Genomic DNA, 25,208 nt, shown 5'->3' with positions numbered 1-25,208 from the left:
ATAGCTATCTGTCCTCCATTTTCCATTCCTTCATCCTTTTCTTTATCCTCCCAGTTGTGAACACTCAGTGCAGTGACTTACTGATGTGCCTGTTCTTTATAGCAAGTTTCATCTCCCCCGAGAAGGGACGAAAAATGTTGCCAACTCCTGTTGGGACTGCCAGTGGCACCTCCTTACTGGGACCCAGCCTTCTGGATGGAAACTCGCGAGACTCTTTTGTGTCACGCTCTCTGGCAGATGTAGCAGAGGTATGTCATCAAATTACGTTCGGCTCTTTGCTTCTTTTAAATGCAGCGTTAATGTGTATTGTCCATCATACCTTCCTGAGATACTCAAGGCAAAGACGCTTTGACATCTGCCCTTGAGCTTAGTAAAACAGGGTTACGCTTTTAACGGAAAGATACAAAATGACTTGAGGGTATACGAGGCCAGAGCTGGTGCGAGAAGCTGTTCCGAGCGCCTTCGGCCCGGGTTCTTTTTGCTGGGGGAGGTCATGTTTACCATGTTGGACATAACTTTGTTTTGACAGAGAGAGTTGTAATCCGTCTGTTTCTTGTGTCCCGCTTTGTAGAGCGGGAATTGAAAATACTAAAGGTGAGAGAAAGGTTAATACTGATGCAGCTATGGTACAGTCGGAGGACTGGTAGAAAAAATAAACAGGTCCAGAAGGAAGAAGCAGGAGGAGGCTAATCCTAAGTTACCTGAGAGAATGGTGGAAGGTCCCATGCTGCTGAGTAATTTTCTTTGTTGGCAGAATTATCCTTCTATTTTGAAATCTTTTGAAGGGGTAGAGTGAAGGCCAGCAGTGATTAAGGGTTTGATACGCTTCAGGACAGAGCTCCTTTTCAAAGGGACAGAGACAGCCTGGAGGAATGAGCTGCCAGGAACATTACGGAATTCAGCAAGCACAAATGCAAAGTCCCACCCCCCAGGAAGGAATAACCCCAACGGCAGTGTGGGCTGGAGACTGGCTCTGTAAGAAATAGCTCTGCTGAGGAGTACCTGGGCACCTTGATAGACAGCAAGCTGAACATGAGCCAGGATGTTCTGTGGCAGCTAAGACAACCAACAGTGTCATGGGCTGTTTCAACAGGACCATAGCCAGTAGATGGACAAAGTGATGATTATCCTACTCTACTCAACAGCTGTGAGACCACATCTAGAATATATGAGCACCCAATACAGGAAAGACATAGATAAACTCGAGCAAGTTCAGCAGAGGGCCGCCAAAACGGTGAGGAGGCTGAAGCACTGTCTGTGAGGAAAGGCTAATGGTACTGGGCTTGTTCAACCTGGAGAAGGCTTCAGGGCGGGAGGAACTGCCTGCCAGCACTTCCAGGGAGGTCATCAAGAAGATGTAGCCAGGCCCTTCACAAAGTGGTGGTGCATGGTGGGAGGAACAGGCAAAAGCTGAATTGAGAAGGGTTCTGGCTGCATATAAAGAAAAACTTTTTCGCGCTCAGGACAGTCAGGCAGGGGGCCCAGAGATGTTGTACAGTGTCTGTCTTCAGAGCTTTTCAAGACAAACGTCAATAAAGCCCTGAGGAAACTGGTCTGTCCGCCTAGGTGACCCTGCTTTGGGCAGGAGATTGAAGTAGAGACCTCTTCAGGTCCCATCCAATCTGAATTAGCCTACAGTTTACAGTTGTTGACTCAGTGTAACATCGTGTACACTGTAACTTTGCGGGGGCTTGCCCTGATGGAAGGAAAATGTCACTCCTCCATTGCCCGTTGGATTTGGATAAGGAGGTTCTGTACAGACCTTCTGTACAGAAGCTGCAGGAAGCTCATGCTGTGTTAACGTGCCCTTGGCCGCTCCAAACTTCACACACAGCTCCATTTCTTGGCGTAAATATGAAGATTCTTCTTACTTGGTGTTGAGAATCTGTCAAGGTGCGCATTAATTAAAGGAATATATGATAATTTATTTGTGTGGATTTGAAGTGACGTTGCAGCCCTTGATCTTACAAACTGCCTTTAGAAGAAAATGGCGTAAGCCACTGTTTTTGCTGCACCAGAGCAGCCGTTGCGGCAGATGTGGGTTTGTGTGGGCTTCCCCACACAAGAAGCTTCCCTTTGCTTCTTCAGGGGAAGCAAGTATCATGAAAAATGGCTTGAACGATGGGAGAATTTTGAAAGGCCTTTTATTAAGCGTCCTGTGGAATCAAGTTTTACTTACAAATGCGGTTACTAAGTTAGAGGTAATACCTATAGAGTTTTTGTACAGCGCATCTACTGTACAAAGGTACAAACTACTCATTCACCTTAATGCTGGACGAAGGATAGGCAGCTAAGGTCCATTAAGACTATAGGTTTGGGTTGTTTTTTGGTTGTTTTTTTTTTTGTTTTTGTTTTTTTTAGAAGCTTCCATGTAGCCATGGATAAGAGCTATTCTCTAACTCGGATAAAGTGAAATTCAAGTGTATATTTCATATGAGGGGGAGGATGGGAATGAACATCACGGAGCCGAACTCTTCTCAAGACAAGAGGCAGCGGGAACAAATTGAAACGCGTGAAATTCCACCTGAACTTTTTTAGTGTGAGGATGATCAAATACGGAAACAGGTTGCCCAGAGATACTGTGGAATCTCCATTCATGGAGATAGTTCAGCGCCTGACCAGACAAGGTCCAGGGCAACCTGTTCTAGCTGACCCTACTTGAGCAGGATGGTTGGATAAAATGATCTCAAGATGTCCCTTCCAGCCTAAACAACTCTGTGATTCTGTGAAATTTCCACTGACATGTAGCTCTTTTCTCTCATGTCTCTTCTAGGTGGTGGATTCCCAGCTGGCTTGCATGATGAATGAGAACAGCATAGATTACATATCACGTTTTAATGACCTTGCCCAGGAACTATCAATACCTGAGCCAACCCGCAGGGAAATTCTGTTTGACGGAGGAGGTGGTGGTCCCCCAATCGGGGATCTCTCACAGTGAGTGTGTGAGACCAGCAGGCTGGTGTAGACTGTTCAGCTAACGTTGGAGCTTGCAGCGCTGGGTCATGGCAAGGGCAGGCTGTAGAGAAGCAGCTTGAGGCTCGGTTGTCCCTGTCTTGTGCGCTTCTTTCTAAAAGAGAAGCGTCGTCTTCAAAAGTCTGAAGAAGTACTTGCAAGTCCTGGAATGTGCAATATACTGGGAACAACAAAACGTGGAATAGTATTATAGGAAATGGTGGCCCTGCATCGGTGAGATAAGATGGCAGGTTTATGGGACAGTCCTGGACTTGTACTTTGGAATGGCCTAAGCAAGAAGCTCAAGCAGGGAAGGGTATTGCCAGAAGCTCCCCTACGTGAATTATTTTTTGCGTAGTAATCAAAATGACATGATTTGGGATCCACATTGAAGTTGTGGAGGATAAAGGGTGGGGGTGGGTATGGGAACCATTTTGCATCTTGACATGTCCTGGTTGGCACTCTTTTTAATCAGTCAGTCCAACTGAAGTTTCTTGCACTCTCTTCAAAGGCGCTGCGACTCTACGATGCTTCATTTTTATAGAGCATTCTCTTTCTTTGGCTATGTTTTGTTGTTTGACCATTCCAGCAGGGGCACGCACCTGGCTTTCTTGTTTTGTAGGGGAGCTCTGATTCACCCTGCTCCCAGATTGCATGGATCCTTGGGGAGTTTCCTCTATTCTTAAACCACATCGCACGTCACAATCATCATCATCCTGACTGTACCCACATTCTCTACCTTTGAGATTCTTCACCACATTGCACAGTTCATCCCGTGAGTGGGAGAGCGCTTTCCTGCTTTCCTTGAAGAACGGTTGCTTTTTAAGTCAGGAAACACTTCTAAAGAGCTTACTGGAATCACTATGAAAGCTTTGTCATAATTAGTCTTGGCTTTGCTGGAAACCTGTATATATTGCCATCTTTTTTCACAAAAACTGAGGGTTTACCTGGGGAGAGGAAATAGGAAAGAACATTTTAACGTGTAGAAACAAATAATATGTTAACGCTAAAGTTGTTGAGATCTGTTTTGTGTCCTGAAGAGGAGAGGTGTCAAGTCCTAGCTTATTCCTTTAGTCCTTCCTTATTTCCTCCTTGTTCCGTGAATTCCAGGTGCTCTGTAGTACCTCAGGGCATCATTTTTCATTATAGTCACTCCCAGGCACTAGTGGATCTGGTACTCCCTCTACTAAATCCCTATGCATTTAGTGTTAGTGTTTTAATATTTGAAAGGCCCAGATCCTGATACCAGCAGGTTCAAAGGAATATAAAGTTACTTTCTCTGCAGCTGGTTGTCCATCGATTCTACCTTTATAACTCAGGAGACTTTTGCTATTTCCCTTCCTGCCGGTCATGAGAGAGAATACCTTTATTGTGCCCCTTTTTTAAGCACTTGTCTGCTTCTCCAGTAAAAGGATGTCCCTTGGCTGTTTTAAGTAGCTCTGAACTTGTCCGAGGGGCTAGTCCTGTATAAACCTCAACTTTATATTATTAATAAATAAACAAAACTTCTCCATCTCTTAGGCTATTATCAGGGGTTCATTTTCCCAACTTGCACTATTCTTGGTGGATGTAGTTCTACCTGCCTTTAGCTACTTTTACGAGGCATTTGACTGGGAGTTTCTTCTTGTAACCTTGCTCGCGATGCACTGATTAGACTTGCCATTTTCCCAGTCACTTTACCCTGCTTTATGTAGATTTTTTTTTTTTAACCGCTATATAGTTCTATGCTTTCTATCATTAAGAGAAAAAGTAACAGGTTTTCTGATGTACCTTTTGTGTGGCCCGGAGCAACCTTCCCGATTCACTCAAAAAGCAGTGAGATTTGGGTGACATTCCAAGACCCCACGTGTCAGGTTGCTGCATTCTCCTCTTTGACATAGGAACCATACAGATGTGTAAAACCAGCATTAGTGCAGTTGGACGTTCCCAACAGGGAGGCAAACCTGTATTATTCGCAAGAAAAAAGAATCATGAGTGGAAGAATGGAGAATTTCATACCCGTGGGCTAACTTCCTCTTCCGTCTGCATGCCATGTGGGATATTAAGTCCTTCTGTTGTTATTTCTCTTTCATTGTTCTTACAGAGCCTTATTTGAAAATTCCGATGCAATTATCAGGAAATCATGCAAACCTAGAATATAAAAAGTTGAAGGCTGCCAGAACAATGAATGCTGAGGAGCGTACCGTTCTGAGCATTCACCTTTGGTATTGAGAGGATACCCATTAATCTCAAGAGTCACTCCCTCTAAAACTTTTTCAGTTCTACTTCGAGTTGAGCTGTGTTTTGGTTCAGTCTTTCCCAGATTGTTTCCTCTTGGTTTTGGCTTCTTATGTTAGTAATGCTGATGATCCTATATGCTGTACCTCCAAAAATCCTTTGGACTTGCAGGACAAAAGTTGAGGGCTCCTACTCTAGCTGTGGATTACAGGACCCGCAGGAGGAGATGTGATGCATTCGAATCAACTACTGTATTTAAAAAAAAAAAAAAAAAATCTGAACTCTCATTCTTAAACTTCTGAATATTGAAAGACCAGCCTGATGGTCTCCAATGTATTTAGGTAGCTTGACAAACATTTCGCCGTCTTTACCCTACTAACTCTACTAATGGAGTGGATGTGACGCTGGTTTTGACTCCTAGGCTGCCTAGAAGAAGTGCCAGTGTTGCTGCACTCCATCGCGATCCGTGAAGACTTTCTGCCGTCTGATACGGGGAGCTGTCGAGCTGCCCTTCCTCAGCCCATTCAGTTGCCATAAAGGAATAACAGAATTGCAGAATGAGGTCCGTGTAGTGGCTGTGTTTAGCGATGCCATGAGATGAGAAAGCTTTAATATCCTGAACCTTTGCAAGTAGACTTGGACCACTGAGTAATAACAGAGTGGAAATGACCCAGGTCAGTTCAGCACTCAGAATTATATGGTTAGAAATGTGTTTGGCATCAGCCTTTTATAAGTTGTCATTATGAAACAGAATTTGATTTCAGAAATGTAGTGCTTTGCAAACTGCGGTTTAATAATAAAGCCCTTTCAGGACAAGTAAGTCTTATCAGGGAAAAACTTGAAAATAACTTGGATCGTTGTGGTAGTCTTGAGCTGACGCAGGCTTTGTTGTCCTTATTATGTGAAAGGTCCCTTAAACACACCTGTGATTCCACCAGCTCTAGATTTTAGGTGGATGTGCTTTACAATACTAATCATTATCAGTTTGTGCCTAAGACTGCTAAGCGAAAAATTGGGGGGGGGTGTAGGTGGGGTGTGTATATACACACACACATATATATATACACACATCCGTGTATGTATGCTTACGTGTGTGCATATATATATATTTTTATTTTTTGTAAAACACGAACTTTTTCAAATTTTAATTATTTCGGCTTCCCCAACAGAAGTAGTGTCAGCCTGCCGTCAGCAAACATTCAAGCAAGTGACACCGAAACGCACGCAGGGTTGTTTTTGACGCAAACACCACTTTGTTGGCGTAACAGCTTCTCGGGGCACTGTGAGGTGGGTGGAGAGGACAAATGGACACTAACAACCTCCAGTTACAGTATTAATCGCTCTAGGCTTTCCCCGTGTTGGTTTAGTGACTGCATATAGGAAGGAAGCTCTGAGTAGTTCAAGATGAATGGCAGAAAATTCCGTGTTTGTTGTCATCGCAGCCCGGGTGAAAAACAGTACCGCGTCCTCGGAATTAGATCTGCCTGTGTGTGCATGCGTGCGCTAACTGGGTTTTCTGCTGGGTGTTGCATCCTGATCACCCACGTGGTTCATTTTATCCTTTATCACTAAATCTACTAAGCATAGGAATACTAATTGTTTTTAATAGGGCATTGTTAAGCCTTTTCTTGACACCCCTCTTCATATTCCTAAATTGAATTAAATAGCTTGGATCAAATTAGTCTATAAAGACATCTCATTTACTGACTCTGCAGATCCCAGAGTGGAAATTGAGTTGCATTGGTTTTTACACTCAGACTTCGGATGCATTTATAAGGAAAGTACTGCACTTTTTTTTAACCTTTTCAAACCTTTGAATCTCTTAATTTCACAGCTATTTGTAAATGTTAACTAAGTGAAACCTTGGCAAGCACTACGGCAATAAGTTATCATTAATTACTGAAACATGATAACTGCTTTAGAGCTTATGGTTCTGGCAGCAAAATTTAATGCTGTTTCTTTTAATAATAGTTAAGCCATATCATCTAAGGTTTCTGGCTTGTTGGAGATGTGAATTTGTTTTATAGATTATAAATATACCTATATAGTGTATGTATAAAGCAGAATGCCTGTCCTTACTGATTATTTTTTGTACCATATTGTAAATTATATTATTTATTCTTTACCAATTTTGGAAAAAGGTGTTTTGGTTATTTAATATAATATACAAAAGCTGTTAAACTTCCTCTGTTTAAATTTCCAATTCAACTTGTAAAGCTGTTTTTATTCTTGTGCATAAATACATACTAATACTTGGTCTAACTTATGTCCGGTGTGTTACTTGCCGTTCATGCCCCATCAGATTTTGCATTTAACCTTTATTTACATGATAATGGCCCCTTGGTGAGGGGGGCTAATAATCTGTTCATAAGGCCAAGCCTTCCAAGGTGAAATTCTGGTTTCGGCGCAATCCGTGGCGTAACTTCCATTGACATCTTCCATCGCAAAAGTTTCATGATTTTCACCATGTGACAGAAGGTCTTGGTTGGGTTTTGGGTTGAGCCTTTTTTGGTTTTTTTGTTTGTCTGTTTGTTTGTTTTGGGTTGGGTTTTTTTGTTTGTTTTTTAGGGCTTTTTTTTTTTTTGCTTTACAGCTTCCATCCCCAGTAGTGTCTGCTAATTGTGAGTGTTAGAAATTAGTCAAATCAGAGGGCGGTCTGGCCTGAATGTCCTGGTTTTGTCCATGGTCATCAGTAACAAGGGGAAGGGGGAAAAAAAAACAAAGCCAAAAACCCACACTGAAAAACCACTGAGCAAAAGTGTACAGTAAAAAGGGTATGTATTTTTTTTTTTTTTTTTCCCCCCTAGATGTTTTTTGTCATCACAGCTTCAGATAAGCAGGAACTTCGATGTAGGGGTTGTATTCAGGCCATCATGTTTTATATAGCCACTACCAGAAAAACTTTTTCACCCTGAGGACAATCAGGAAGAGGAACAGGTTGCCCGGAGAGGGTTGTGCGGTGTCTTCTTTGGAGTTTTCCAAGACAAAACTGAATAAAGCCCAGAGGAAGCTGGTCTCATCTAGCTCAGCCTGCTTCCAGCAGGAGGTTAGACTCTAGGCCTGAAGGTTCCTTTCAAGTGCAATTATCCTGTGATCTGTCATTAACTTCACAAATTCCTTTTTGTACATATTTAGTATTTTGGTCTCTGCAATATACAGTGGCAGCTTTAGTTAAATTTTGCATTGAGAAAAGTGCAAGAGTGTTCTTAAACTAGATGATAGGAGGACTTGGGGGTGCTGGTGGACGAGAAGCTCAATACAACCCAGCGATGTGCGCTGGTGGCCCAGAACCCCCCCGCAGCCTGGGCTGCATCCCCAGCAGGGTGGGGGGGGATTCTGCCCCTCTGCTCCACTCTGGGGAGACCCCCCCCTGCAGTGCTGCCTCCAGCTCTGGGGCACCAACAGCAGAAGGACACGGAGCTGTTGGAGCGGGGCCAGAGGAGGCCCCGGAGATGCTGGGAGGGCTGGAGCCCCTCTGCTGTGAGGACAGGCTGAGAGAGCTGGGGGGGTTCAGCCTGGAGAAGAGAAGGCTCCGGGGAGACCTTGGAGCCCCTTCCAGTCCCTAAAGGGGCTCCAGGAAAGCTGGGGAAGGACTCTGGATCAGGGAGGGGAGCCATGGGACGAGGGGGAAGGGTTTTACACTGCAAGAGGGGAGATTGAGATGAGATCTGAGGAAGAAATTGTTTGCTGTGAGGGTGGTGAGCCCCTGTCCCAGGTTGCCCAGAGAAGCTGTGGCTGCCCCATCCCTGGAGGTGTTCAAGGGCAGGTTGGAGGGGGCTTGGAGCAACGTGGTGTGGTGGGAGGTGTCCCTGCCCAGGGCAGGGGTGGGGGAGGTGGAACTTGGTGGTCTTCAAGGTCTCTTCCACCCCAAACTGTTCTATTGTAAGAATCGAAAAATGTTTTAAAACACTCAACAAACACCTTATTAGTAATATTCTTTGAGTCTTCATTTCCATCTGACAAGTGAGGACTCATCTCTGCCACCTGTGTACCAAGAAAACTGGACTATATGACCACGTTTGAGCTCTTTTTGTGCAGCTTCTTGCCTCCACTGTGCTGTGACAAAGGCTAAGACCTTCAACTCTTTTCCTACCTTCTTTTCCTGAGAGATTATCTAATTTTGCCCTTAACGACCAAAACTTAACATTGTAAAAACAGGAGGGATGAGTCTGAAGTAAAGAATGATTAGCAAAGCAAGAAGTGAATCAAAGCAAAACGTTGCAGTTAGAGTATATATTTCTTGGGTATTGCGTTGGGTTTTTTTTAATCCTTCAAGACAAAAGCAGCAACATGGTTGCCTCTAACTTTACTTCTTGTCGTTGTGGAAAGCTGTCGAGCCATTAAATTTTCAGCTGAAAATGTTACATTGTTACTGTCAGTCCCAAGCGCTGGGGCTCCTCTAGTGTCGCTGGGCCAGCTCCTCCCAGCCCAGGCTCGCCAGGGAGCCCGTGGCTTCCAGCTGCGGCGACCTGGGCAGCCGCGGCCCCCGCGCGGCTCCATACGCCGTGGCCGATCACCGCGTGTACGCGCCGCCTCCGCGCGGCCCTGTCCCCTCCGGCAGAGCTGGGCGAGGCCTCGGGCGAGATACTGGAGCCCCCGATCTGTGAGGGTATTCCTTATCGGCCCGCATTTCTGAGGGTCCGGGCAGGTGCCGACATGAGGGGTCTGGCGGCGCGGACCGGAGCCGGCCCCTTCCGGGGTGGTCGCAGCTCTGTGCCACAGGGCGCCCGCCCCTCGTAGACAAACCCGGCCGGTGGGGCTCGGCCCCCGGGGGAAGGGCTCGCCCGCTCTGCAGCCAGCGCTGGGCAGCTGGGGTGTGGTCACCAGGCCCCCCTCACCTGGCCCTTTAAGTGCCCTCCCGCCGCTCGCCCCCTCAGCCAATGGCTCTGCAGTTCCCCTGACAGACGCGCAGTTTTACCAATGGGCGGCGGCCAGGATGGAGGACGACGCGGGCCCTTTTCAAGCTTCCCTCCCTCTGCGAGGCTCACCGGACAGGCGGGACATCGAAAGGGCGAGCTGCTTCCGATAGGCTGCTCGACGTGATGGGCAGCTGGCGCAACCAACGGTGGGGCAGGGCGGGCCCGCCGGCGCTACCTGCGGGCCCAGCAGCCGAGGAGGAGCGCCGCGCGCGGGGCTGCGGAGCTGATCTTGTCGTCTGCTACCATGTTCCAGGGTCCTGAGGCCGACTCGGCCAAGCCCAGCTCCAGGTGGTGCAGTGGGGGCGGGTTGGCGGCACGGGGGGAAAGGGGGGACGGGAGGAGCCGTACGCCGGTGCGGAACCCGCGGCGGGTCTTTGTTCGGCGTGAGGGAGAGGCGGGAGAGGGGCAGGCTCCGGCCGAGGGGCGGGAGGCACAGGGCGGGCTCCGGCTGAGGGTAGGGGGTCCCTCCTGAGGCGCCTGTTGGGCAGCGCCGGGCGGGAAGGCCGCCCCCGTCCCTCCAGTAGCTGCTGGGGCAGGAGGCCGGCGTGGGGCGGCGGCCGCTGACCTGGCGGTGCCTCAGTTTCCCTCTCCCGGGGGCCGCGGGGGCGGCGCCGCGGTGCCCGGGGCTCGGAGCAGGCGTGAGGCGCGGCCGATCCCCGCCGGGCGGCACTAGCCGGCGGGCGAGCCCCCGCAAGGGGTTGCTGGGCTGGGGAGGGGTGTGGGCCCGGTGGGAGGTGCCGTGCGGGAGGAAGGGCCTGGCGCGGCCGAGCCCTCCCGGCCCGTGTTTCTACCGCCTGGGGGAGGGAGGAGGGCCTGGTTCCGCGCTGTGAAGCTTTGAGAGGATCCAACGCAAACGCCCGCATAAGCAGATGTTGGCTTGTTTTCGCCTTGTGAAGTTGAAATATATTGTTGTACTTGGACGAGGGCATATATCCTAATAACTTGGAGCTGGAGTGATTAATCCATCTGCGAGGTAATCATGTGCTCGGAGGGGAAGGAAGTGTTTCGAAATCGTGTAAGGGTGCTTTAAGTTTGCCTTTTAATCCAGTCGCTCTAAGCTATGACCCGGTTTTAAAAGACTTCTGAGGATGCCCTGCCCTTAGTGTAGTCTCTGAGAAGCTTCTCTTGGTAATTTTGAAACCATGCTTAACTCATCGGTTGGGTTTCTGGATAGAGTCTGGAATGCAGACCATAACTTCTTAGTTAACAGCAAGCAAAGGTGATTTTGTTAGAGCTTGTTCTCTGGCATCGTGGCAGAGTGTTTCCATCGTGCCTGACACCAAACTGAGCAAGACTCGCAACTGCAAACAGACCTGGTAGGCATAGCAAGCGTGCATACTGCAGCGCTGCAATACGTTACTTATTGGTCTGTGCTGTCAAAAGCAAAAAGTACCAAAAAAACCCAAAAAACTTGGTTTAAAGATGCTTTTTCTAGAGCTTAGTCTGTTCATTCCCTAAACAAAATTTAATTTTGGCGATAGTGCAATCCTTTTGCTGATGTCTGTCGGTTTCTCTAATTTAAAACTGAGCCTAATTCAAAATTTCTGCTGCAGCCACCAACAGCTGTGGAAGTGTGAAAAAATAACTCTTCCTAAATCTTTGCAAGGAAATTATGAACAGATACTTTGCATTTTGAGAATTTTGTAATACAGGGGCATTACTGTTAGAAATAAATGGTGCTAAAAATATTTTAAATGAAAGCCTCCACTTAAATAGTCACCCCGTGAGATGTATCTCTAGTGCTCCAATTAATATGTACAGTGATATAGCAAACAACTAGTTTGATGAATCAAATTAACTGCCTAGTTTTATTTTATTAAACTTTAATAATGATACTTTGTGGTTTTAAGGAAGTTTTGCTTTTCCAAAATAAAAGGAAGAATTGCATGTCTAAGAGTTGCTGTTGCTCTGAAAGCAAAGCAGGAGAGAATTCTGTCATTCTGCTGTTGGTGCACACTGTAAAGATGCATTGATTTTATGTATCCTCAATTCATCTAGTACACCGGCAGTTTCTCAACTACTGTATAGAGCTGAAAATGGGAAATGTAGCCATCTTGGAAATGTGATGTACGTGTTCCCCACCTCTCCATCAGTGTTATTGCAGAATGTTGTGGAGCTTTCCAATCAAGAGCATAACTGACTTAACAAAGCTTGCTGTTTGTTTATAACAAGAGTGAGCTATTTAATGAGGCATGAATCTGTATTGATCCAACAGCAGGAGTGCACCCAGTAAGTTTCTGGTCTTTGCTTTAGAGCCTGGTGTTCCAAACCTTAACACCTGCTTTCTGTTAGTTACCTTAGTGATGGCCTCTTGCATATAATGCAACTCTCCTATTTTACCTGCTTTATTAGAACTGTCTGAAAAATGGTAGGACTTCAGTGTTTAACTTTCAGAGAGAATTAAAAAAACCAAGTATTTATATCGCCAGTCTCTTAAAGTAATGAGTAAGTCTTGGCACCTCTTCCATAGGTCGGCTGAAAGGTTTAATGAGGAAAGGGTGTTCAAATTCAAGTGTGTTACAATGTAGGGAAAAAAAGACCACAAGAACTAATTAAAATTCTTCAAGCCTGCCAGAAGAGAACAAAGCAATTAGTAGAGGCTTTTAAACTTACAGGGTAGGGTTCTTAATTTATCTGTTCTAGATGAATTGACAGACTTCTGGTCTATGGTTGGGGGCGGGGGGAGGGAGGGAGAAGAGACAGATTTAGATTGCATAGAAAACAAAGGGAGGGTTTTTTTTCATTACTGTTTAAAAGAATAAAACAACACCTTCCCTTCTCCCCCCCCCTTCCTCCCAAAGGAAGAAAGAAGATCTAACCTACCTGGCTACAAGACACAAAAATGTCTCTTTATGTAAATTGGCATAATACCAATATAAAATGACTATAAAGTATAAACTAAAATTACTCTAAAGTGTATGTTGAATTTCCTTGTACTCTGTTGAAGCAGCTCACACTGGCTTATCGAGTTTAGTGTGCTGTTTTCCATCGGTAGGATTTGCAGGCTAAGTCTTATTTTCTTATTTGGTGTGGGAGACCTGCACATCTCACTGATCTAGAATGGAGTGACCCAGGAGTACAAGGAGGTCAGCGACGCTCTAGAAGCAGCACAGCAAGAAAATAGCTTTGTATTCTCCCCATTTTTTGGCTGAAGTGAAGGAGCGCAAAACCCTGTCCTCTTTGCTGTAAGCTGGAAGATCTTGTTATTTCAAGATTATTTTTGGTAATTCCTGTGAATGACTTAGTTATCTGACTTGGCATTAGTTAGAATTTTATGGACCTGGTGTCACAGTTGCTTGAAAGTTTATGGAATATTTGGAAGGTTCCTACTGATTAGAAGTTTCTGAAATTGAGGGGGCAAATCCATTTTGTGTATGTAGAGTCAAGACATTCTTTTGGGTGATGCTGGCAGAAAAGGTCACCTGTTATGCTGGTTTCAGAGTGCATTATAAGCACCTCAAGTGATGCCTCTGACTTATTCATTGCAACAGTAGGGTTTTCTTAGTATGTACACTGATCTGAAAATGGGAGGACAATGTAAGATTAATTGGTGTTGGATTTCTTTTGATGCTTAATTAAGTTTGTTAGCTGAATAATCAAGACATTTAATCTTAAAATGGGGTTTCTCTGGAATTTTTTCCTGCAACGAATCTTAAATCCAGCTACAGGAACAGGAAGTAATTTGATTCTTATGACTGGTTGTTTTTCTTAAACCAAAAAAATCTGAATGTAGTTATTTTGTTAATCCCTCCTATGCTTGTAGGCATGTGTTAAGAAAACAGCATGGTAAACGGAGTGAATCTATGGTGTAAGAAACTCCATTTGTATAAACTATGTTTCTCTTCCTTTCAGTCTCTTTGATAGTATACTTAGACTCAAGAAAGACTAGATGTTTAAAAAAAAAATAGCTGGAAAGAATAGGTAAAGTCAGAAATCACTTCAGTTACATGAGGGGTACTAGCAGACCTACTTTTTAACAGGAACACCTTCCCAAACTCCTAGGTTTGGCTTTTTTGTTTTTATTGTTCCCTTTTCTCTTCCTTCCATCTCCCAAGTTTAAATGCTTAAACTGCCTCATGGTTTCTGGACCATTGTGAATGATCAAAACACATGATTTGCCTATATGATATCTGGTTTAATAGCAGTGTTAGATCTTCTAAGGTATGTGGCAGCATAGTTGGATCTGTAGTCTGTTGGACATTAAACTGTAAATAAACCTTCTGCTCAGGTATGATCTTACCTGTGTGGTGGACAAGACAGTTGTCCTGTTTACTGAAATTCTACTTACTCCCTCAACCTAATGGGGCTCATTACATCCACAGTCGTACTAAGGATTAAAATACTGAAATTGGCCAGTAAAGACAGTCTCTCTGAGGCGGGTTCTGACTATATAAAATACTCCCAGACTAAAAGAGGAACTTTTTTCTCCTTCTTCCCAAAGCGAATAGAACTGCTTTCTGCATCCTCAGATCTGAAATGCTGACAAAGCTTATTTTCTGACAGGGCAGCCCAGTATCTCTGTGTTTGTGAAATCAAATCTTAGGGTTAAATTGGAGTACATCTTTGCTCAGAGAGCCTCTTTTTACAGCTGGCAGATATCTAACCCGAAATAGCTTCCTTCTGTCACAGATCTGTGGAGGGGAAGTGTAGCATTAATTCACCAATGTCTGAATTCTGTTCAGGTAGAGTGGGATAAAGATTTTGCAATTTATAACTGTTCTCTTTGTATAAAAATAAAGGTTAGTTTAGGTCCCAGATCAAGTATTCAGATTAGGAGAGGCATAATTCAGCTACTACTTCTGCTCAACTGCCAAGACTGTGGGTAATTGGTCAAGCAGATGTAACTGTAAAGATTATTTTTGTTACCTAAGTATTCAATGCTTTCCCATGCTTTTTTCTGTTAATTTTCCAATTAATTCTGCTGATTCTACTCCCACGTAGTGGTTCATTTCCTTTTCAGAAGAGGACCTGAAATCTGTTGAACAAGGCATAGGTATTAACTGTGGACTTATTACTCAAGCACAAGCATGACTTTTGGTAGATTTTTGAGAAGTCAGTCCACTTCCATTGTAACCTCCAATTTTTATGAGGATCTGTTTGATACACCTCTGGTGCCAAGCTTTGGTTTTAATGGATTTGCATCTTGACCACTAGAAATTTGGCTTCTTGGCATTCCACCTTTCCATTCTAAACTCTACAGCAGCTAATATGATAGCTGATGGTTGAAAATAGCAAATTTTTTAGTTGTTATGGAATGTCTGCTTTTATTTAAAAGTCAATGGGTTTGCATTGTATCACAGATGCAAAGTTGGTATGTGCAGTTTAGCAGAAAGTCTGATTCTGTAATGGTTATTTTTAAAATACTAACCAGAGTCATATGTCCTCCCTTAATCTCCTGTTGCTCCTGGAACACCCCAGATAGCATAGCCATTTGTTCCGGTGGTTACTGTTATGACCATTTCAAATAATCATAGATAATGTCATGATCAAGTTGACTGACTAGGAAGCTGGCGATATTTGTGTTGAACTTGAGAATATTTTATTAGAACAGCTCTTGAAAAGAAGACACTTCATGGACATAGCAGAGTTACCTGGAGTAAGTTCAAATCAGAACAGTTATTCATAACATACAAGGGAGAATGGAGAGGGGACATAAAATATATTGAATGCAGTGAATTTCAAACAAACTTTTGTGTCTTGCTTCTCTTATTCTGCAATATAGGGTGTTGAAGCCCCCAGGAGGGGGTTCTAGTAATCTCTTTGGGAGTACGGAAGAAGTTTCTTCGTCAAGCAGGCCACACCGGATGGCATCCAATATCTTTGGAGCATCAGAAGAACCTCAAAACATTCCAAAAAGAACAAACCCTCCAGGTAAGAGCGGCCACCGCCTTCAGCGTGATTTGGCTCTGAATTGTAGCACCCAACTGCGTTCGTATTCCTAAAGTGGAACACCGTGATCTATCTGTCTTTTTATGTTCCATTTTTACAAATTGAGTGAGCTTGAACAATAAAGCTATTCAGACTTCTGAATATATGAATATTTCAGTGATCTACATGTTCGCAGACTTTTTAGCGTAATTCTTTCCAAGTTGAGGTCTAGGAAATGATGAAAGGAAACTGTTTCTATTCTGTAGCTGTGTCATCAGTTAGCTGCAGTGAGCACAGCTGTGATTCTGAGATTCTCTAGTGAATTCTTGTAACAAAGGATTTCAACTAGTATCTCCAGGCAAGCAAAAGTAAGTCTCTAGGCAGTAGGCTTCTGGAAGTCTTTGAATTCTTATATCTTTTTAAAATTTTTTAATATAGTGTGATAAAACTAAGTCATCTAGAAAAAAAAAAATCTAACAACTGCCTTGCAGGGGGAAAAGAAAGTGGTATCTTTGAGGATTCTGGTTCTGCTCAGCCTCGTCCACGCATGAATCCACCTGGTGGGAAGACAAGTGATATCTTTGGGTCTCCTGTACCTACCAGTGTTGTGCGAGCACACCCAAACAAGCCTAAGGTATTTGTACGTCTTTCACTGTCAAACCAAGGAGCGAGCAGCTCAGTGAGTCTTTGTCACGATGCAATGTCTGTATTCTTTTTAAGATGACGGACCTGAATTATGCATGGGATGACTTCGAGTTAGACAGTTACTCACAAACTCTCTTTTTGATAGCTTGTTATCTTTGGTAGATGAGATCTCAGGATGCTCTGTAGTTGGCAGTAAAACTATCAATTAGACTGTAGACTTGTGTTCATTTAAAAAAAAAAAAAAATGCTTCTGAAGCCCTTGGTCTTCCTTGTAAGTGAAATGCAGACATAATTCTTGGCACACAGCCAAGAGACATTTAAGTGAGACGGGGAGAAGATTTTTCTCTTTATTCTGCGATTTGGCAGAGGTGGTCTTGGTACCAGCTCTGGACAGTCCGTGAACACTGGTGAGCTACAGACATAAATCTTTGTGTAGCTTTGAGTGTCAGGTCCACCATGCACTTGACTTTGTGATGTCAGACAAAAGTGTGTCTTGCTGTATCAGGTTTTTTTTAGTAAAAATAACTGCTGTATCAGTTATTTTTTTATCTTAAAGCTGGGATGTGTAATAGTTGGAGGGGCTTGTAGTTATGACCCAGTCTGGTTTTGTGAAAAAAGGAGGTTACATTGCCAATTACTTTATTTCTGTATTTAAATGCCTTATATTCAGATTTACAACCTTCTGCCTTACTCTAAGTAGATACTATTGAGTGAGTGGCTATTATGTTGGCAATGCTTTTGACATGTCAGATAGCATGGGAACTTAACATCCCATGAAATGCAGCTCACGGTCTTTGTGCTGAAAAAGTAGTGGCAGTCTCATTTCTCCTGGAACCTTAGGAAGAAAAAAATAGTCTATTTTAACTTTTTTTTTTTCCTCCTTTTTTCCCCTTAAATTTGAAGGTGCTGGTAGTGTGTTTTTGCCTAACACTTTACGCAGACTCTGGAGTGTATTTTGGGGGATTTGGTGATAAGAAAAGAGGAGAAAAAAGAAGACTGGGAGCTAGGTTTTGTCAAGAGTAGTGCTGCTGGTGTAGGAAAGGGCTTTGTTTTGTTCCTCTGTACACCTTTATCAGGCTGGTCTCTAATTCTTTCTAGTTGCTTTTTTAAAAATGTAACATTAATTCCCGTGAATTCCTGACAAACAGGACAACACTTCGGAAATTCCTATGTCTATAATTAGGCCATTGGAATTGTGGGAAATACTGAGGTGGAAAGGAGATAGCATATTTGCAAAAATTACTGCAAGTTGAATTTCATGGGTGGAAAAACATGTGAGCTTTTCTGAAGTATTGCTGTATATTTCCGACAGTCAACTGGAATTGTTGGGGAAATGGTCTTAAAAGGTTTTGTTAATTACCTGACTGTTCGGGTCACTATGGATACTCGCTTGAGACAGTAATTGCGGAATATAAATAGGGTGCTCAAGGGCTGCTTGTGTTCTGGTTGTGAACACCAACTTCTGGGTGATAGCCGGTGCCTGACAAGAATGGTAATTCCAGACCTTTGGACTGAACTGTTTATCACAAAATTTTAAGCCTCCAATGAACTAATGTAGTGTCTTTATCTGTGTTTCAATGAATTGTCTGAGGTGTGTACCTTGACCTACCATAGGAATTGCTTTCTACCAGCGTTTTGGTGACTATGTAGGGGTGGAGGGGATGCAGGGCTGCGCACAGTGTCTGCAGCTCGTGGCTTTTACCATGATAAACGTATAAACTTAAACTGCAAACAAAGCAAAACTTTCTGAAGCATTTTGCGACAGAGTTACTGTTTGAGAACGATAATATACTGAAATAGTTTTTGGTTTCCTCGCAGGATCACATTGTCTTGAAAGAAGATGAAACACCAAAGAAGCTAGAAGGTGAGCAAAAGAAATTGCTTTCTCTGTTCTCTTTGAGAAGATAAGCTCTGACGAATAGTTTCTTATGCTTCCTCTTAAAAACATAAGGCTAAGGCTGGTGTTTAGGATATTATAACTGAGAAGGTTTCCTTCTGAGAGTCAGGAATTTAATCATTTGACTTCAGGGAAATGGTTCTCTTCCTCTTATTGAGGAGAACACCACAGGCATAAATCTTGATACTCTGTGTGTATGTAGATATTTTGCTTGATAGCATGTATGTAAATATAGATGGATATAGAATCTGTACATATAGAAAAACATCATATCAGATTGCTTCTTCCTCCCTTGCCATCTCCTTCAAGTGTGTAAACTTGGCCTTCTGTACTTGTAAATAACAAATAGCTGACTGATGAAATGTATTATTGCTTGGCTAGTTATTGTTAAAGAATGATGGGAGCACTGCTTTTAAGCTCAGTGTGAAACGATTCAATGATATGTTGCATCTCTTAACTGCCTGAAACTGCCAAACTAATTCTGAAGGTATATTGCTTAGCCTTCGTATCCTTGTTAGAAAGATTGCTGAAGGAGGAGAGGAATTGTTGCGAAAAGTGAAATTCTTCCTCAGCATCTGTTTGCTTCAGGAAAAATGAACAGATATAGAAATGTTAGTGTGCTATGGATGGGACGCATGGGAAATAATGCAGCCTAAAGAAGATGAGGCGATTTCTGCACTACAGAATAGCAAGTTGATCTAATGCCTTTTCTTTTTATTCAGCTACAGAAAATATCAAACCACAGCTGGAAGATGGAGGCGAGAAAAAAGATCTGGGCAAAGAGGAGCGATGCAAGGAACCAGAACCTAAGATAGACAATCACGAGCCCCGATTAGGGCCAAGGCCACGCTCACACAACAAAGTTCTCAATCCGCCAGGGGGGAAATCCAGTATTGCATTCTATTAGGGTCATCCGTTCACTTTCACTAACGGAGTCTGCACAGAAACTCTTGTCTGTGGTTGCGAGGTCAGTTTATAGACTATTGTTTGTGGATAGATTCTTAAGCGGATGGATGAGGGTTATGCTGAAGTATGTAGGAAGGATAACCCGATGATTTGGGGAGGGAGGGCTGGGGAGGGAAAGGGTGCCCTGTGGAAGATGGGAGTATTGGACTGCCTGGGTGAGTGGCAGAGGGGACATTAGTGTAACTTTGTGAAAGATCAGTGCTGCTTTGTGGTGAGTTCATCCGACTGTTAGGTTCTTAGCTAGCTCGTGGCTCAGGACACTCTTGTGGAGTCAGGCTTATCCTTGCAGTCAGCATGTAAAGCGTTGTGAATGGGCGGGGAGCTGGAAGTCACACCTGACAGACTGTGAAGCACAGCAGGAAGGCTCTGCTTTCCTTAGGCAATAGGATGCAGCTTCACAGTGTGCATTGACTTGCAGTCACTTTGATGTAAGTACGTTCCCCTGGAACAAGTAGTGCTACCATGGGTTTGAGTGTCTTCAGTCTTTGGTTCACTTTTTCTCCTTTCTTGCTTTGCAGCACATGATTGCTGATACAAAAACAAAACATTCTCAAAGTTTCTTTTATACTCATAAACCATCATAGGTTAATAAATATCATGGTCTCCCCCTCCCCAGAGTATTCAGGCCTTTCTGATGCCTTCAGTAATCTACTGATTAGTACAACTAGCTCTTGACAAGTGATAATATCAGTCCAACATACTGTTTCATGTAGGTGCTTCTAGAAGACTTTCATTTAAAATATCCTGGTTGAGTGCTTGCACATTTTCTGGTAAAGACATGGGTGCAAACAATAGCTTCGTGGTACTCTTTGAACAGAAGCATACCATTACCGTGGAGAATATACTGCGGTGTCAGCCAGCTTTGACCCAACCCGTATAGAAATGCCTTACCTGCTGCAAGGGTTTTTACTTTGTACCCTGCGGAAACCAGGACTGTTCTGCTGTCTTCACCACAGTGCGTTTGTTTGTTTGTCTGTGCTGACTCTGTTAGTGAATTCTCTTGTCTTTGGTCAGCCTTACGTTTGCCTTTGACTGCCTCAGATTTTTATTGGTAAGGTTGGGAGAAGAAGGTGGATTCTCCCCAAACCACAGCTGTAGTTCTTTTGAGACATGCTGTAGACTATGCTAGTTGGAGACACAAAGACTTTAGCAATACAAGCCTTTTGGTCGTGCTGGCTATCTTAAATCGTGTTTGGAAGATGTGCATGTTTTGCACAAACATTTCTTGAGGAGGGTAGTTCCCCTCATTTGTTCTCTGAATGGACTTTCTGATCATATCCAGAGCTTTGATATATGAATGTTAACATTAGGTGCTTACCGTTCAATGTATTTAATAAGTGACTTTTTAAATTTGACATATCCAAACAGGAGTTGTTCTGGTACACCAAAGAACAAGTGGCCTTATCTGTGTTGTTATCAGCCCACTGCTGTTCTAGCCCCCAGGTTCCCTACCGTTTAGAGGGGTCTGTCTCTGGGCCAGGTGCTAAAACACTCTGTGATTGTAGCGCTCAGTAGACTGCTCGGTTTGGTTGATGTCAGAAGGGGTGGACGACTGCGTGAAGACTTAGTTGCCTTTTCAGATAGTGAAAGTGAAATATATGGGGCAGCGCTAAGGGTAAAAATAGCTGTGGAAAGTAGGGATTTCAATGCGTTTGTACTTTTCAGATAGGTCTGGAACTCCCTGTTGTTTGCCCCCCTAGGAAAGCATGGCAGTGATTCGGACTGCAACCCTGTTGTAGATTTATGTTACTTCCAAACATGTATTTCCTAGCAGCTGTACCTGAGTCCGTGCTGTCTAGCTTCTGGCTGAGTCTCAGACACATCTATCTGTTTCGATTCCTTGTTCTGGTACTTGAGAGGGTTTTAAGAGGCTGCCATGTGGAAAACTCAACCGGACGCAGCTTTCTGCATTGAGGGGGCTGATGTAACTGTCGCTGTCTGTAATACTGAGCTTAGGCTTGGCATCTTCTTAGTACCTGATGTGCATTGGCTGCGGTGCCTGTCTTCTAAGCAGCAAATTCCAACTAGGCCTTAAATTAGTTAAACTGTGTTCATTTTCTTGCATTTCTTTCTTTGGAATCTAAATCATGTTTTCAAATCATCAAGTAAGATTGATAAGAACATTTCTCTGGGACAGGAGATTGGAAATCAAATGATAAATCATTCAGTTGTCAATAAACCTCCGTATTTTGTTACTTCATTGTGTGCCATAGATGTCTGCTTTTATAAATTAACCGCTAGTCTAGTTCAATGTAGATAGACTGGCGAATTTTATTATCTGAAATGGGAAAAATTGCACAAATGTTTTCAGTCCTTCTGTAGTGGGGAGTATGCTTTGGAGACGTGGCATCCTGCTCGAGGTTGCTCACGAGACAAGCACCTCTTGTCCCTGGGGGGTGTGAAGGGACGGTACCAAGGGCGGGCTGTTCAGGTCAATGCCTTTTTGTGGGCAGCATTCCGTGGTGTTCTGTACAACACAGGGATGCCGTTATGCTCTTCAGCAATATTGTAAATAGGCTTAAATATTCAAATATATAAAATACTTTAGTATGTTTGTAGAATAGTGTAGTAATTCCTCTGGAGCAGGGGATACTCTTTGTGTGGAGACGTCATACCCCCACTTCTGCACTGCTGGTGAGCGTGTAAACTCTCCTCATGTGCCAGACTGTCTTGGCTGTCAGCGTGGAGGTAGCTACAGCAACAGAAGTCCTCGTTCCGGGTGGGTTGGATGTGGTTGCCTCTCAGCCAGGGTGTTCTAAACCTGCTGCCTTCATCCCTTTATTTACAGATTGTGATCCCCACAGAGCCGCTCAGCCAGCATGTGTTTCTGCAGTGACTCCTGTACTGTGCACTGGGACGTACGGTGTTTATAGTTCACAACTCTTCTCTCAAGCGTGCACAGTGCTTTGGGTAGGATCTGCTTAGTGTGGGAACCTGGGAATATTCATAATGGATAACACATGAGCAACAAAGGTCTGTCCTTCCTTTGAACTGCTGACAACTAGGACATTACAGGATAGTTTCACTTTGCAACTCTACACGTTACCTCATTGCTTTGCCCCTAAATTGAAGGTTTGTAGCTTAAACACTTAGGATAGAATATTATCCAGGCTACTGTTTCAGTCTTGGAAGGAAAATGATGATATCTGTTATAATAAGCTTAGCTTGGAAAGCGGTTAAAGGATGATTTGCATGCTTTCATATGTCATGTACGATTCTAGGCACAGCTGCTGCTCAGTTCTGAAATATGTCACCGTGCCCATCCAGTACGAGACGATGCTGCTCTAATGAACAGCCGGGCTGCAATGTGTCATCCCTCCTGATCCCCCGAGAACCTGATTAACCCAGATCAGTCCATGTTTTCCCCTGTTAAGACTGCTGGCTTCCATGCAATACCTTTTAAGCAAGCATTGTCTGATATTGTCCTCCTGTTACATCACTGCCTAACCGTTGATAAACAGCCCACTTTGCACTCTTAATGAGGAAGATTAATGTGCTCTCTGTCAGTGTTTTAAGTAGCATTACTGTGGGTTTTTTAAGGATTTATAGAGGTTAATCAGACTTGGAATATCTAAAGTACATTCCTGGGGCTTGTCTAGTGAGAGAACGTATGTACAGTAGTGTTGTGTGGAGACAATTGTTTTAAGCGCTAAATGAGTACCTGTTGTGGTATGTTCCCTGAAACATTCTCAATGTTGCTTATGTATAATGTGATCGCATGGGTGCCTGGATGCCCAGGTATCTTGGCTACCCGTGTGATCGTGTGGAGTACAGTTTAATGCTTGCCAGTCAACGTGTACTCAGTTGAAAACTTTTATCTTCCTAGTTGGGAAGCCAGCTGGGCACCCAGCATCGTGTTGGAGCCCTCTGGTGTCTCTCCTCTTGAATTTCAGCTTGAAGCTCTGCTGAAAGAACGTCATTGAGGCTGGAGTTTTACATTGTTTATTTTCCTTGAGGGACAAAGTGGGGTGCTGCGCTGTGCCGGACTAGAGAAGGCAAAAGGATTTCTGTGTGCGTGCAGGCTATCTGCTGGTAACAGAGGGCAGGGCTAGAGAGAGACTCTGGCACATGATAAGCCACTTATGTCATTATGTGTTACGAGCTGTGCAAGAAGTAGGCTACCCAAGAACTGGTGCACAGAGCCCCACAAACAGCCGGCAGCCTCAGCTGGATGTCCAGGCTGGCAGCCTGATGGCTGCCTGTTTCTCCCTCAAAATACAGTTGACAAGCAGAAAGAGCAGTTTTTAATCAGGGCTGCAAATTTAGCACAATAATTATTGTTATCATCTTGTCTTGCTTCTGGAGATGAGACTATTCTCTCTTGAATCTGGCTTTCCCTTTCTTTCAAGCTGCAACTCCTGATACAGTTAACAGGACCTCCTCCTCCCCCAGCAGAGCAAAATGCTGGCCGTAACCAGCAAGGACACAGTGATTTGCTTTGCACATCAGCCTCTTTGCCTCCAGCCAGCTTCTAGTTCTGGTCTCTCACCCACCGCTTTCCTCCTTCCTTCTCCATCTGCATGCATTTTAAATAGTAGCAATGCTGCCTTTGGTCTCTGTGATCCCTCCCGTGCTGCTGCTGGGTATGTGCTATTTGCCACTTAAGCCAAAACACAACCAGCTCTGTGTCAGCGTATCAGAAGCATAGAGCTCTATGGGAAGTAATCGGGAAGTTCGTGTTGTGCCGGGTTCTTCATAAAGATGATGGCTCTTCCTTCGCTGCCGCCTCCCCCAGACTCGGGTAAGCATGTGCTCCACTTGTAAAAGTGTTCAACGTTCTGGCTTCTGGGAGCATGCTCTGGAGCATGATCAGCAAAAAAAAAAACCCACCTCAGTGTGCGTTGCCTAAACTGAAGTTCACTTTCAGGTTTCACAGTTTATGTTTTAAGAGCTGCGATCCACTGTGCCTTACGCAGGAGGAAGGTTCTGCCAAAGAATATTGTTGAAAAGAGCTTACCCTTTCCAGGGTCGCCCAAGGCTGGGGAGAGGGCGAGGGCTCGGGGTTCGGTTACCTGTATACACCATCGGTGCAGCACTACGGATATTAAACAAAGCCAGCTGATTGTTTCTTCCCATTTCTTGCAGCGCGCTGACCTCTGTGAATGCCACCCTTTCGTTTTCATGATGCTTAAACAAAGTAGAGCGCCATGCAATTGCTTGGTATGTTCTCAGAAGCGAGCTTGGCATCTCAAGAGCAGGTGTCGAGAAAGAATCGTAGCCAGGCAAAGCGAAGGTGGCTTTCCTGTCATCAGTGGAGTAATTAATGTAAAAAAGCAGTTAAACAGGAGTAACAGGAAGCTGGTGATGAACTCTAATGGAGATGAGCAGGAAGGCTCATTCTCTGCCTCTTTGCTGTTGTTAAATCAGCTTCAGGCTTTATTATTCTGAGCTGAAAGGCACACAAGCAGTCTTTTAAGAACAACTCTTTGCCCGTAAGAGGCTCCGGTAGAATCCTCCCAACCTAGAGGTGGTCTTTGTGCAACAGACTCAAAGGTCAGTAGAATCTCCCACCATCTTCAGATTAGATGAAAGGGTTTTTAAAAGTGTGCACAGGGATCGTTGTACAGTGGGATTCACAACAACCGCTGTAGCCAACGGAACTTCTCCTCGTAGGCAGGAATGTAGGAAATACACGGGAATGCTTCACAGCAAAAGCTCCTGGAGTAGGCAGTGAGACTTCCAGCACTACATCGTCAGGAACCTTGTTAACCGGTGGCAGATTTTAAGGAAAGTGTGTCACAACT

General features: G+C 44.1%; 2 protein-coding genes across 4 annotated transcripts in view; both read left to right on the top strand.

Moving 5' to 3' along the window:
- Positions 1-7,433, top strand: part of CRAMP1 (cramped chromatin regulator homolog 1) — a 49,533-nt gene extending 42,100 nt beyond the window's left edge. For 2 of the 3 annotated variants that reach the window (XM_054212272.1, XM_054212271.1), the window contains exons 20-21: positions 103-248; positions 2,774-6,481. In XM_054212272.1, the coding sequence (XP_054068247.1) occupies positions 103-248; positions 2,774-2,938 (311 nt within the window). In that variant the 3' untranslated portion in view covers positions 2,939-6,481. Of the gene's footprint in view, positions 1-102; positions 249-2,773 lie in introns of all 3 variants that reach the window. The other variant, XM_054212269.1, reaches the window with a different exon arrangement.
- Positions 7,434-10,219: 2,786 nt separating this feature from the next.
- Positions 10,220-21,662, top strand: JPT2 (Jupiter microtubule associated homolog 2). Its single transcript, XM_054212280.1, has 5 exons — positions 10,220-10,376; positions 15,811-15,959; positions 16,448-16,590; positions 18,420-18,465; positions 19,221-21,662. The coding sequence occupies exons 1-5, from the start codon at positions 10,333-10,335 to the stop codon at positions 19,403-19,405; spliced, it is 567 nt and encodes a 188-aa protein (XP_054068255.1). The 5' UTR covers positions 10,220-10,332; the 3' UTR covers positions 19,406-21,662.
- The last annotated feature ends 3,546 nt before the right edge of the window (positions 21,663-25,208 follow it).

The sequence above is a fragment of the Rissa tridactyla genome, chromosome 8, assembly GCF_028500815.1.
Source record: "Rissa tridactyla isolate bRisTri1 chromosome 8, bRisTri1.patW.cur.20221130, whole genome shotgun sequence".
NCBI classification, from domain to species: Eukaryota; Metazoa; Chordata; class Aves; order Charadriiformes; family Laridae; genus Rissa; species Rissa tridactyla.
The sequence above is the reverse complement of the archived record's forward strand: the minus strand, read 5'-3'. Positions and strand labels throughout refer to the sequence as shown.